We start from the raw sequence: 15042 nt of genomic DNA, 5'->3' as shown, positions 1-15042 counted from the left end.
ATGTATGTATATATATATATATATATATATATATATATATACAATATTTATACAATATTACCATTGTCATAATGATATAAATCTCACTATAATTACTGTATGCACTGCTGATTAAAATTAAAATAACTACTGTATTACAGTAATTCTACAGTATATTATTTAAATGTTCAAATATTTATGTTTTATTGTATGCTGATTTAAATAAAAATGGAGAATATGATCATCTTTTTTGTAAGCTTTCATTGAAATGTAATCTGGAATTGTCTAGATACATGAAGAATCATGAAGAAATTTTGCTTGTTTTTATGACAATAATTACATAAATCTCATCATTACTGTAATGAAAAATGATAAATTATTTATATTTTCAAGTATTTATACATCATAATGTTTTACTCTATACAAATTATTGCATTACTGTATTACAGCAATGTCAATGTGAATCCAAAAAAGTTTTCCCCCCACTTTTTTTTTTTTTTGGTAATTTTTTACTTAAATGTGATTTGGATAAGATTGATAAGATGTTCAGAAACAAAGATAGAAAGCCTTTCTTCAAATAATACTATTCATAAATATCAGTCTCATCTACAAACCACAGATGTCATATAAACAAACATGTTTTTCTCAATTTGATAAAACACCCAACAATTAATCTCAAACTTCTGAAACACCAATTATCAGCGCAATCAAATCCTGCCTCATTCTGAGTGAGCTATCCACACTATACAGCCGTATTTCCAATCCGATATTCTCGTTCCTGATCTCCGTTCAGATCAAAGATGGGCTGGGAAAGCCTGGTGTCAGCACTCTGGAGATACTATCGGCCAGACCCTCCGCCTGACATTAATGACGGCGGGCAGACATCTGAAATGAGAGGGGCCGTATCAGTCTAGAGATGAGGAGAAATCTGGGCATTGTGCTTATCAAAGAGCCCTTTAGAGATCAGCGATAGCCGCCATGCTAACCCACACGCTGCAGACAGGTGTATGCTAACACACCTCACACTAAATATCGGACACTGGGTATGGATAATACACAGCTAAAATGTGACCCTGGAATTTTGAATAAATACGCTTTCCATTGATGTATGGTTTGTTATGATAACCTCGCTTTTCCAGACCGATGAGCTTTGTAAAAATCGACGCGTTTCAAAAAGGCAGGGTATAGAGGAGAAACAATAATGTACAGTATGTGGAAAATAATGTGTTTTTTTAACTTTAAACCGCATAAACACATTTCATTACACCAAATACACAAAATAATGTTATTTTTAGCAGCATCATATTACCCCTTTAATATCCTAATGATTTTTGGCATAAAAGAAAAATCGATAATTTTGACCCATACAATGTATTTTTGGCTATTGCTACAAATACACCCCAGCGACTTAAGACTGGTTTTGTGCCCCAGGGTCACAAATGACTTATTTAATGATACCAAATTATCTATACATATAGTCTTATATTCTAAAGTACTATACAAAAAAATAAAATTGAATAAATAAGAAGAAGAGGAAAAAAAGTAGCTCAAAGTTTTGGTGTGTATAGTCTTAGTGTGTAGTACTTTTTCAAGGACACTGATATGGTTTAGAGATGTTTACCTGCATTATTAATACACAAATTTGAATTTACTGCAGTGATTTTTGGGTTGTGTCTGTAAACACAGCAGAAAATTGATCATTCGCATACCTACTGTGCCATTAGCATTGATGATGATACTTCATGTGTTATTGACAATTGTTTAAAGAGAATATATAATCAGATTTCTTTTAAATGGTACTCAACAAATGATAATATATTTGATTTTCATATTATTTACATTTTGTTAATGCTTATACTACCAGAAACAACAAGTAGAAGGTAATGTACCTTAATATTAAATACAATAGACAGCTAATTGTCTGTGATTCATTAAAACATATTTAATGTAATTATTTAACATGCTTTCAATAAAAAATCACGTCCTTGTTGGAGTAATCAAGTCAAAAAGATCTTAAAACAGCACATAGAAATTAAGCAATTTTTTTTACTTGTTTCTGAACATATTGTGCAAACTTCATCAGTGCACTATTTCAAAGAATAAGAGGGAAAAACAATCTATAATCTTTCATCAAGATTATACATCTTGCTTCGCCGGTTTCCTTTTCAGCTGATGTCACCAAGCCCTCTTATTTTCCAACCACCTGTCCTATAGAAACTGCTAGCTGTGTCAGTCCAAGAAACGCCCACTTTTCATGACCCAATTTATTTTAATGGGTAAAATAAAGTGGTTGAATATCACAATTTACTCAGACATATTGCACATGTAAAATGGGTGAAAATACTGTTTTACAGGTCTCAACTATAATTTTTCGAGGCCTGTAATTTCGGTAATACACTCAAAATTGAAGGTTCTTTCATCATTTACCCACCCTCACTTCATGGTGCTTCCATGAAACACAAAAGGAAATGTTTAGCAGAATGTCCAAGTTGCTCCATACAATGAAAGGACAGCTGTGGTTACTACTTCACTTTCACTGAATACTCTAAAGGTTTCAAAAGGGATTGCTTGCAGTAATACCACAGAAGAACCATTTTCACCTTTCAGTGAAGAGTTGGTAAAAGAACCAGTTTTCGTTAGTGTGAAGAACATTTTAATAATCTAAAGAACCACTTTAAATAATCTATTGTTTAATGGAAAGGTTCGATGGATGTTAAAGGTTCTTCATGGAAACATCAATGCCAATAAAGAAGCTTTATTTTTAAGAGTGTATGGAAAAGAACATTCTGCTAGATAACACATACACTCTTAAAAATACTGGTTCCAAAAGGGGCTTTTGCAGTGATTCCATAGAACAGGGATACTCAAATCTGGCCCACGAGATCCACTTTCCTGCAGAGTTTAGCTCTAACCCTAATCAAACACACCTGAGCATGCTAATCAATGTCTTCAGGATCATTAGAAAATCACAGGTAAGTAAGTTTGATCAGGGTTGGAGCTAAACTCTGCAGCGCACTGGCCCTCCAGGGCAAGATTTGAGGAACCCTGACATAGAAGAACCATTTTGGGTTCCCAAAAGAACCTTTCAGTAAAAAGTTCTTAAAAGAACCATTTTTTTCTTAATGTGAAGAACATCTAAAGAACATTTTCTATAAAGAACCTTTAGTGGTTCCATGGATGTTAAAGGTTCTTTATGAAACCATTGATGCCAATGAAGAACCTTCACTCTTAAAATAAAGGTTCCAAAAGGGTGTTTTCGCAGTAATTCCATATTAGAACCATTTTTGGTTCCTCAAAGAACCTTTCAGTGAACAGTTCTTAAAAGAATCAATATTTTCTTGGTGTAAAGAACTTTTTCTTCACTATAAAGAATCTTTTGTGGAATGGAAAGTTTACATGGATTTTAAGTTCATCATGGAACCATTAAGTGTTCAGACTATTACAAGTAGATAAATCCAATGACTATCTAAAGTGCAAGCATGTATAAAGACAAAAGGATCTAAAACAAAAGGTGCAGAAAAAACCTTTCTAAAGTTCCCTGACCTTGACAATGTGCCGCCAAACCATCTGTTCTTCAGTTAAAACACTCCCACTTCTACAGTCTCTGTGTCTGCTTTCATAAACTCTCTCTCTTTCTCTCCATCTCTCAGTTTTGCTGACTCTCATTGCAGTCAAGTCACTTAAGCACAAAACGGCGTCTATTGTTCGACAATTGCCATGCCAGACTATCTGCCGCACCTCTAATTTGTCAGTCATCCAATTATTAATGGCCTTTGTTGACTTTGAGATTACCGCTGATACTTCCTCTTTTCCATAATGTTTCCAGCTTGACATCAAGATGGAGAAGGTCTAACTCTGGTTCCCCAAAGGACGCCGCCCAGGAAACCTTGACATGCACAAAGACAGGCGCAGGGATGAGCCTGCCCTGCCGAGAACGATAAGGTCACCTGTGGGATTGCTGAGATTATCTCTGTCAAGCACTTGGACGCAGTGCAGTCAAATGATGCATCATGCAGTCATTTTCAGCGGGAACAATCAATTTCTTCACTAGGTCACTATTTGCTTTTCAAAGTGCCCTTGTAGTCTTTGGCTCAGAGCACTTATCAATTTAAATGTTGTGAATTAATAATGTTTTTAAGCCACGTTTCTTGAAGAAGCAGGGAAACGCCTCCACCCATCACGGTTTTGTCAGTCCCATGTGGGTGGCTATTCGGTGATGGAGATAAAAACCTTTGAATAAGAATAACACACAAACCGTCTAAATATGGAACAGGTCTTTTCATTTTTAGAATTATAACCACAAAAATAATTATGGATTAAAAATCCAAAACAAGTTAGTAAAATTATACAGGAACATAGGATCATGCAGCTTTGTGTCTCATTATTGTCGGTTTACTAATGTACAATCATACTGTTTATTTGTAAAAGTCACACATACAAGATGAAAATTACAATAGAAATAATACTACAAAATAACAAAGTACATTTTTAAACTGTCTATAAAAATTTAAGCCTACATATATAGCATTGCTGGGTGATATAACAAAACAAATCCAAACACAACTTTAATTAAAATAAAATTTATAATAAAAATATATCATATAATATAGATAATAGCTGTTTTGTAATATAATACAAATTTTGTAATGTAAAACAATTATTTTGCTAAAAGAAAAAAAGAATTTATTTTATACAAAATTAACAAAATAAAATGTATTAGTAATTGCATTTACAAGCAAAAACCTATTTTTAAAATAAACCTCAAAGTTTTTATTTTTCAACAATTTTTGATGCATCTTGATATGTAAATGCAATGAAAAGTATGATTTATTTCCCAATTAAATATGTATGTATGTATCATCATCATCATCATCATCATTTAGCAATTTTGGCCAAGCAGATTCTAAATGATTAAAGCAATATGTTAAATAGTAACAAAAAAACTTTTTAGCTAAAATAACATAATAAAATAGTAAATAATATTATACTATTTATGACTATATGAATCGATATTAATAAGAAATGTTATCTAAATAAATTTCATATAAAGCCCAGTACATTAGTGTATGCTTAAGAATTTAAAGCCCTACAAGAAGACCTTATTAAAGATCATCATCTTCTCCTGTTCAAATCTCAATCTTTTCCATTACAAACAACAAAAAAGCTTCCAAAGAGTGTGCCACAGCTAGCACACAAAGCTTAATTGTTCCAGAGAGGCATGATGGGATATGACAGCTCCTCCATGACTCTCAGTGAGAGCGGGAACAGGAGGGGCAGTTCTGGGAGCGCTGCGGATCGTGGGTGGCTCAATTAAACATGACCTTCCTCTGCCCCTGTCTCTCGCCGCACCGCTACAGGCTCACATGCAAATGCTGACCCTCGGCAGCCACAGCATCATAAATAAAAGAATACTTATTATCCATTTAGTAATATTTCCAAGTCTACCTTGATGGGCTGTTCTAACAGCCAGTGCAATTATTCTCCATTGTTTCATTGTTCAGGGCCTGGCTGGTTATTCTGAAATTTAGCTGGTGACAATGGATTACTCTGAATTTAATTGTTTTAAACAGTGAATAACAGTAAGTAATAATTTGGGTTGATTATTACAAAATAAGTATATATGTATATCAAGACAAAATATCAAGAGAATTTTTATATGAAAAAACATGAGCGAAAAAAAATTAAAATAAAACATTTTATTTTACAAAAATAAAATAAATTCATTAAATTCAATATAAATTTAATTCATAAGCACCAGCTCAACTAAAAATAGACCTATTTATAAAATATATACCACATATCATATTTATGATTGATGAATGAATGAATAAAAAAAATTAAATAAATAAAATTATATATATACTGTATGCATATATATATATGATATTTTAAATGAAATATTTATGATGTACTATATAAGTAAAATAAATCTGGAAAATAATCATTCAGATATATATTTTGCATTTTATACAAAAGTAATAAAAAGAAATCAATATGAATTGCATTTCCAAGTAACAGCTCAACTACATTTTTAAAATACATTTTAATGAAATAAAATAAAATTATAATTATTATAATTTTTTTTCAATACAGAGAAATCATATCATAATTTATTAAAATGTCTTAAGTCCTTTCTTAAATTTTGGGGTGAAATATGAGGCAGACTTGTTCTTGACAGAGATCCACCCATTCAGCTTCACTAGTCATGCTCAAGATGTTCAAAAGCATCACTTCAGAGGATAAATGATAGAGACACAAGGGGGTGTGAACAAGAGAGAGAGAGAGAGAGGAAGGATCGAGACGGAGGGCAACTGACTCACAAAGATGTGATCAGACAATCGGCCAGACATTTATGCTAATAGATTCGATATTCCTCGAGTCTCCCTGGCTGGAGCAGAGCACATGGGCGGCTGAGTGATGGGGAGGAGGGCGGACCGTGTGGGAACGTGACGGTCGAGCCTTTGGTGGACACACACGCTCCCCTGTCACCTACAGTACAGCAGATGTCTACATTCAATCCCAGCAGCACCGCCTTTCCCTGAATGGAGACAGGGCAGAGGGGTGTATAGCCAAATAAAAGAGACGCCCTTTCTCACAACGGGAAATGGAAGTACACATTCAGCTGCCTGGAGGCAATTCAGATCAGTCACTATTGCCAAACTAAGAGCAGCAAATTCGTCCACCATATGGTACATTATATACATCCTTCAGATGTCACCGTGCGTACTGTACGACAGCTAAGCTTGGCGGTTACGGAACGGGAAGGCGGTTAAATCTAAATCCTACAAGGCAGATGAGACCTCAGATGGTCGCTTTATTCCTGATGTATCAATTTCCTTGGATATCTAGTCCATGCAAATGCATATGCTGTACTGGCAGGGGTGCCGGCTGCAAATGACCATATTCCAGAAGCTAATATTCTTTTGGCCGGAATAATGCAATTATTATTTTCCTAGCCATCAGCGTAAGTACACGGTGCCATCTGTTACACAAAAGCAAACATACACATCTCAATTGCAAAACAGACAGCTGCCCGTGTGAGATGTCAGCGGTGCACGAACGAAGCAGGATGACCCGGCGACAAGGTCCTTTCAAAAGCAGCTTTGCCACCACCTCGAAAACTCAATAAGAAAATCCCAAGCAGCGTGATGTTATCGGCGCCTCTCAATTTGCGTCGACCGCAACTACAAACCTGGCCATTAATCTGGGAAAGATGGTTGTGCATCCATCACGTATTAATTACTGGCGATGAACTAATCGCTCGGCGCAGAAGCCAAGCAGAGAGGGATGAAAAACTCAGACAAGTGAAAAATTTGGCAGCATATGCCTATTTACATACAGAAGTTAAATGATAACAGCTATATAAACGGCCATCTGTTGAACTGAATAATAGGGATGCAGATGAAAAGGGGAGTTACTTCATTTACTGTCAAATGTAAAACCCCGTTATCAGCCGAATCTGAGAGCGGAGTCAAAGACCGTCGAGATAAGAGAGAGAAAACACGTCCGGAAGCACATTGACTGTATTATCAAAGAGCTGAGGGCAGGTGGTGCCATTGTTTAACATCAAGGTAATGTCGGCTATACAAGAAGAGAAGCTCGTACTCGCTGTAAAAATCTGCTGGCTTCTCCGGTCTGCACACATGACTCTAACACAAGGTGGTCAATGGCCATGGAGGGAAAAGCAATTTCACATCCTTCACTCGCTGACCTGTGGAGAGCTGAGAGGAGGGGACGAATGGACAGAGAAAAAGCCTACTGAAAAGAGTCACGCTATAGCACATTCAAATATGTAAAGAAACTTGCAGCCTAAATTTGCATTAAATGGTGATCGCATTCTGTCATGGAATTAGAAATATTTAAAAATGAAACAGAATATTAAATGAAAGATAATTTAGGACAGAAAGAAGAGTATGATATTATTGGAAATAAATAAATAAAAAAATGTTTAATAATAATAATAATAATAATAATAATAGTAATAATAATAATAGTTTAAATAATAATAATATTTATTATTACTACTACCACTCCTACTACTACTAATTATTATTATTTAATAACAAATAAATTATTTGATTTAATAATAATAATGAAAATACTAAGTAATTAAATGATATGTTCATTATTAATTATATTTTTTAATTATATTAATTAATTATAATTACACATATTAATGTGTGTGTTACTTTTGTATTACTATTATATTTAATAATAATAATAATTAAATAATAAAAATATTTAATAAAACGTAGTAACATTATTATTATTGTTGTTATTGTTATCTATCAACAAACAAAATATGTAATACTAATTCTGCATGTGTGTGTGTGTGTGTGTGTGTGTAGATATATACAATTATAAAAATAATAATAATAAATATTATTTATTAACAAATGAAATATTTTAAGAATAAGTATAATTATAAATATTTACTACGGATTAATTAAACATCCTAATGGAGATGACTTGCATCCAACATGTGTAACCTAGGATCAAAAACACTCTACAAAACACGCCATGAAATCACACTGTCCATGACTATTGTGCAGTCGGTTTGAAATCACAGTAAGGTCCAGCTGATGTCATTATGAGGACAGTGGACTCCATGACTGGACGCTTCCTATCTACTTTCAAACGGATTGAGGAAGAGCTCGATTTAGAGATTAGTGCTCCTCTAGTGCCCTGTGAGGCCGCAGTATCTGTCTGAGAGCAGAGCTTGGATTTGAGCAGCTGAGCGCTCGTATGATTGAGCTGCGGTGCTAAAAGGTCACGCTATCGACTGTGCCTAGTGTAATGGCCGCAGGATGGTTCAAGCCCTGAATCTTTAATAACCTCCATCATTAGCTCTTAGGAAATCAGCGCTTTCACAGAGCGGTTGGAAGAGATCTATTGGCTCTTACCATCGCAACGCAGGGCTGTAACTTACAGGGTTACAACATGTAGGGTTACACGGCTATTTTCAACCATTATGCTAGATTAAAAAAAAGGTTCAAGGAGACGTGTTAAATCTGACCGATTGTACTACTCCATTAAGGCTATTCGGACCACATTATATTTATGCTACTGTGATGGTTATTTCTGATAGACAAATGTTCATAGCAAAAGGTTAAAAAGGCAAAAATGCAAGACAGACTTAAGCTACAACAATCCTGAATGTGGTATGAATTAATATTCCCTATATTAATCAAAGTTTAGTTATCAAACACACATTTACAAAAAGATAAGCTATCCTGGTGATTACTTGCATGGCTGAGCGACAAAATCTAATTTCAACAAATGTTAATTAACTACTCACAGCACCAGAGTTAAACTACAAAACTAGCATATATATGCAATCATATAATATAGTCTATTTTTGATAACCCACAGCACAAAAATGCATAGAACTGTCAACGCAGAAAAGCTTGCAAATTGCTCGTGCAATTAACAATGAAAATAATGAACTACACCGTATAAATTTGTGGCCTCTAGGACAGATTAACGAAGAAAAAGGTTTAGCAATTAAGATCAGGAGAGTTATGGGATAAGCTTAACCAAGTAAGATAATAAAACCTACTTAGACTAAAGACTTTACAAGCCCTTTATCAGCTGGCCAACCTAAAGATAATGCCACAGAAAAAGAGCAAGCCAAATTCCAAAAGCCAGGATTTTGAGAATTAATCAATTATTTGATAAAAATCTTCAATCAATTAATGCTGCATTAATTTAGAGTGTGCTTTAGTCTTCTCGTCTTAATTCATATCTCAATCCTGCTATCTAGCAGAATATTTTAAAAGTCTTTTACAGCCACTGTTGCTTTTATAATTTAGAAGACTTCAATATTTACCATGTTCAGTTCTGACATGTCATAGCAGCACTTGAACCTGATTGAAAGCATATGTTCAAAATGGAATCATAGCGCACTGCATAGTATGCACTCTATTGTTTATTTATACAGCCTGATGTTTTTAATCTTCATATTTTTATCTGGATAAAAAAACAAACAAACAAAATACACACATCCTGTGCACAGTATGCATAACGCATAATACTTTCTTTCAAAGTATTATGCAAAACATTTTATAATCTCAGAAATACATATGATTATTTTACATTGAATCAAATTTTGAGTAAAAATATCCTAATTTTCAGAGTCATATCATCTCTGAACAGTATCATCTCTGGTTCATCTGTCAGACTAGAAATGAAAGATGTGCATTGAAAATCGAATGCATTGCATAAAGTATTACTTTATGCAGTATATTTGTAAGGCAGGTCATCCAGGTATTTAGATGTACAAAGTTCAAGGCCCAGAAAGGTAAGGACATCGTTAAAATAGTCCATGTGACATCAGTGGTTCAACCGTAATGTTATGAAGTTATGAGAATACTTTTTGTGCGCAAAAAAAACAAAAATAATGACTTTATTCAACGATTTCTTTTCTTAGACGCGGATTCATGAGAGTACCACAATGTATACTTGTGCATTCCTCTGCTTGCAAACAAGGCACAGCGCATCCGGGTCCTACGTCAGAACGCCGGCTCCTGTGTCAGCAGCACCACACGGATGCGTCGTGGTACTCTCGTGAATGGCAGTGGAGACTGACCCTGGGAGAAGAAATTGTTGAATAAAGTTGTAATTTTTGTTTTCTTTACAATTTTTTATCAATGTCCTTAATGCAAAGTCCTGTCATGAAACTCTAGATGGCGCAGGCTGATGGGTCGTTAATGCAAATTGATAATATTCACAGAGTTAAACGACTTGGCACAAGCTGATTGGTTCATGTTGCATATGCTTACTGCTTTACATTTAAATGGCTGCTTAACATTCACTAGAGCAGTTCGCAGCACACTTTCAGAGTTCCTCTGAAACCCTCCACCTTCCCCAGCTCCACCTGTATAGGTCCACTACGGGTTATTATTATATATGCTATTTGTGCAGCAGCAGGTCTTAAATACTCACAGCAATGTATTGGCGTATGTATTGGCAGTAACAAGTTCCTATACTCGCTTTGTAGCAGCAGCAGCAGCAGCAATAATCTACAACAACAGCATAAACCAACAGCAGCAGCAATTCAGCAGCAGCAGCTTAACAGATCTATTCTGCCAAGACCAAATATGTTAACACTGTCATATCCATTACCATGCTAAAATCTTCCAAGAGTTGAACGTGGTAGCTGTGTTGCTGTCTATGCAGGGTCAGAAAGCTCTCGGATTTCATCAAAAACATCTTAATTTGTGTTCCGAAGATGAACGAAGGTCTTATGGGTTTGGAACGACATGAGGGTGAGTAATTAATGACAGAATTTTCATTTTTGAGTGAACTAACCCTTTAAGTATATAAAAATGTTTTGCATTATACAACCATAAATTATTACAGAAGTTGCATGCTATGTTTTTGTCACATGGCCATATTGCATGTTAAATTCAGTCTTTGAGAATAAAATTTGAGGTTGGTATCCCCTCTGATTCATTTGCCAAACTAGAAATGTAAGGTTGAATCCAGTGCACGGCATTGTGGCATACCGTATTTTGATTGTATACTGAATATTTTGAACCCATGTCATCCAGGTACTCTTAGACCGTGCACAGTATATATAAGGAATCCTGTTTTGTTTTTTTCTTCAAAAATAGATAAATAAATTTATACAGTATGCTGAATCCAATTTTGAGTACAACAAGTCTCTGAGATATATATATAAAAATAAAAAATCGAGGTTGGTATCACCTCTGGTTCATTTGCCAAACTAGAAATGGAAGGTCGAATAGAGTGCATTGCATTGTGGGATACAGTACTTCATGCAGTGTGCTCAGGTTGTACACTGCACATTTTGGACCCTCACACACTGTGAACTGTATATAAGCTGCATAGCATTTTCTTTCAAAATTAGTGGGTAGTTTGCTATCCTGAACACATCCAAAATGATCCACAATCTCATAGACAAAAATGAGTTATACTGTTACAGTAACTGCTACAGTGAGCATCTTGATGGCACCTGTGCGGTTAGATCCCCTCATCCAAGGACAGCAAGAGACGATTCTGATGATTTGTGTGAATTTTCAACCAACGGTGAACAAAAGCTGCCTGTTGTGCAGCCGTGTCTGGGTTGATTGAAGCCTGCTAGCACTCGAGATGAAGCTCAGCTAGACAGGACCGCAAGAGTTCTGAAGGTCACTTTCTCACCGTCTGACCTCGCCGATCTGTCTGTTTATTGAACAGCCTGGGCTCAAGCCAACAGAAGCGGGGAACACGCTAGCATTCCAATGAGAACATCTCTCCAGTGCTTAAAATATGCAGTGATGAATGCCGCGAATTAAACAGCAGCTAACAAACCCGCAGGAGTTTATCTAACACTAATTTGTCCAGATTCTCTTCCGCACCATTGGACGAAAAGAGATTGGCGAGTGAAAATCTCACGTGCACTCACCTGTGAAAGCCCCAGGTATATGGACACCGTCTCTGAGATGTACAAAAACCTCCCCTCCTTGTTTAGTGCAAATACAAATCCATCCAGGGACTGTGGAGGAAACAGAAAGAGAGAAAGAGAAGAAACAAGTCAGGCGAGAGTCTCGCAAATAGCTTATTCCTCACAGCACAGAGACGGAAGCCATCAAGCCCAGAATTACAAACAGAACCGCATCCCGTGTGGAAACGACTTACAGATCATTAAAGAACAACAATTACAACGTCAATTAACAGCTTCGGATCACAGACGCTTTAACTGTAAGGGACGGTGTGAGCAATACATAAATATTAGGCAAAAAATGCCTCATTCATATCAATAAAGGTAGCAGTGTTCTTTCAAAACTAGATTTTTTTCCCCCTGTAAACTCGATTTCATTGTTCAGCTCAATCACACAAGTAGAAAAATTATGGATTGATCAGATTGCGATAAATGTAATGTTACATTTCAGAATGTGCCACCAACGCAATATTAAGGTTAAAGTCAGCATGAAATGAAAATTCACACTATTTTCTAAATGCATTGATCCTATTGTGAACAATTAATCGGTGCATGTCAGGGTTATTATAGTTAACTAAAACTAAAATCATTAAAAAAAGTGTTACTTGAGATAAAATAAACATGAACTGAAATAAAATAAAATATAATATATTAAAAAAACTACTAATAAAAAAATACCAAAAAAACATTTTTTTTTTAATTTACTTGATGTACTAGAATAAAACAAGTAAAACTGAAATAAAAAATAATAAAAACTTTGAAGACAAAAAAAAAAATCCCAAAAACACACAACAAAATGACTAAAACTTAATAAAAATTAAAAATAAAAACTAATCCAAACTATTAATAAAAAATATAATCAAATCTCCATTATACTAAAATAATACTTGTGCACAAAAAAAAGAACTAAAAATGGAATTCATTTCACAATAAAAAGTTATTTCTCAAAGAGTAGCAGCATGAACAACAGAAAAATTTTGCTGGACACACAAAATCACATAAAAGCTAAAGTGCTTGATTGTGAACAAAATCACCCGTGATTGGTCAATGACCCTCTGCAGCTGCAAAATCACTTTTTATTTTGCATGGTGTGAGCTGCTAGCACAGCTTGGCAAGCGGTTGTGTTTTCAGTGCCATCACCGTTTTGCTGCCTGTCTCTGCTCGCTCATTATCAATGACAACACAGGCTTCATTGGAACAACATTCCTGTGATGACATTTCTGCAAAAGGATATTATGTTGCTTCTTTCATTTTTCACAGCACTTTAAAAGCAAAATGTCCAGTGAGGGGTGCTAAAGACGCATCAGTTTGATCTAAAACAGGAATCTGGTATTGTTTTCAAAAATATAGATTTTTCGATACATATTGATACTCACTTCATAACATCAGTCAAGTGTTTGAAACAACTTTTGTCATCTGATGTGGCTTCTTACAAAATGAGGCAGAAAATATATTGGTAACACTTTCTATGGAGCCCGTATTTATAATACATTATAAGGGTATTCTTAAGGCATTATAATGAATGCATAATGCATTATAAAAAACCTTATAATATGTTGTATCATCTCATGAATATTCATAAGAACAGTTTTAATATATTATAATATTTACTTATTTGTGGTTATAGCTTTTAAGAGTATGATGATTTATAACACAATGAACACGTTGCATCCACTTTTACAATGGATTATATTTCTCATAGTTATAATGTATTATAAGTCTCATATCTTGCCATTTTTCTTATGCTACTTTACTTAAAGCGGTCAAAGACCACTTATAAGTAGTAATAATAATAATAAAAAAAATTCTCTCAAACAGCCATAAGATCAGATCGCAGATCAGATGAATGTGGGTGTTCATTGTGTGTTATAAATAATCATACTCTTAAACTTATAACCACAAATACGTAAGTATTATGATGTATTATAACTGTTGTTATGATTATTCATGAGTTGATATAACATATTATACGTTTTTTTATAATGCATTATGCATTCATTATAATGCCTTAAGAATACCCTTATAATGTATTATAAATACGGGCTTCATAGAAAGTGTTACCAATATATTTTATAGTATTCTATGCTGTAATGCAGGCTATGTTGATTAGCATTGCATTAGAAATAGATTGTATTTTTATGAAATTATCTGAGATGGCTTGAAGAGCACAGATAAACCATATATCGCCGAAGTCGTGTGTTTGTTGTCTTCAGTTAAGCATTTCTATCTCTTTTTTTATTCAGCTACATCAATAGTTGGATGTCTTTGTCCATATTAGGAATTTCCTGTAATGTCATAAGTTACATTACATTTGTGAGGCATATTTGGAGGGCATCGAGTATGAATGAAACAGTAAAAAATGTAATTAATCTGAAAATATACATCACTGTCATGTTCTAGCCTGGTTTTATTCATCTTTCAACAAAAATATAAAATTTTATGCCCTTAATGTTGTAGCAATTTTCCCCCGAGGTATCAAAAATGGTATAGAATATTGGTATTTTTCAAGGTATCATATCAAAGTTAGGAATTTCAGTATCGTGACAACATCCCTATATACTAGTTTTAACCGTGCAAAAAACGTTTAAGTATACCTAACTACTTTTTTCAACTTTTTC

At 34.5% G+C, this 15042-nt stretch overlaps 1 protein-coding gene across 1 annotated transcript in view; it reads right to left on the bottom strand.

Moving 5' to 3' along the window:
- The window catches only part of LOC107693056 (neuronal PAS domain-containing protein 3-like), a 322349-nt gene that overhangs the window by 98057 nt on the left and 209250 nt on the right, over positions 1-15042 (bottom strand). Inside the window, exon 5 of the mRNA XM_016492306.1 lies at positions 12389-12478. Coding sequence (XP_016347792.1) covers positions 12389-12478 — 90 coding nt within the window. The remainder of the gene's footprint in view (positions 1-12388; positions 12479-15042) is intronic.

The sequence above is a fragment of the Sinocyclocheilus anshuiensis genome, unplaced genomic scaffold (assembly GCF_001515605.1).
Source record: "Sinocyclocheilus anshuiensis isolate Anshui unplaced genomic scaffold, SAMN03320099.WGS_v1.1 scaffold261, whole genome shotgun sequence".
Classification (NCBI taxonomy): Eukaryota; Metazoa; Chordata; class Actinopteri; order Cypriniformes; family Cyprinidae; genus Sinocyclocheilus; species Sinocyclocheilus anshuiensis.
Note: the sequence above shows the minus strand (reverse complement) of the source record. Positions and strands in the feature narration are given on the sequence as shown.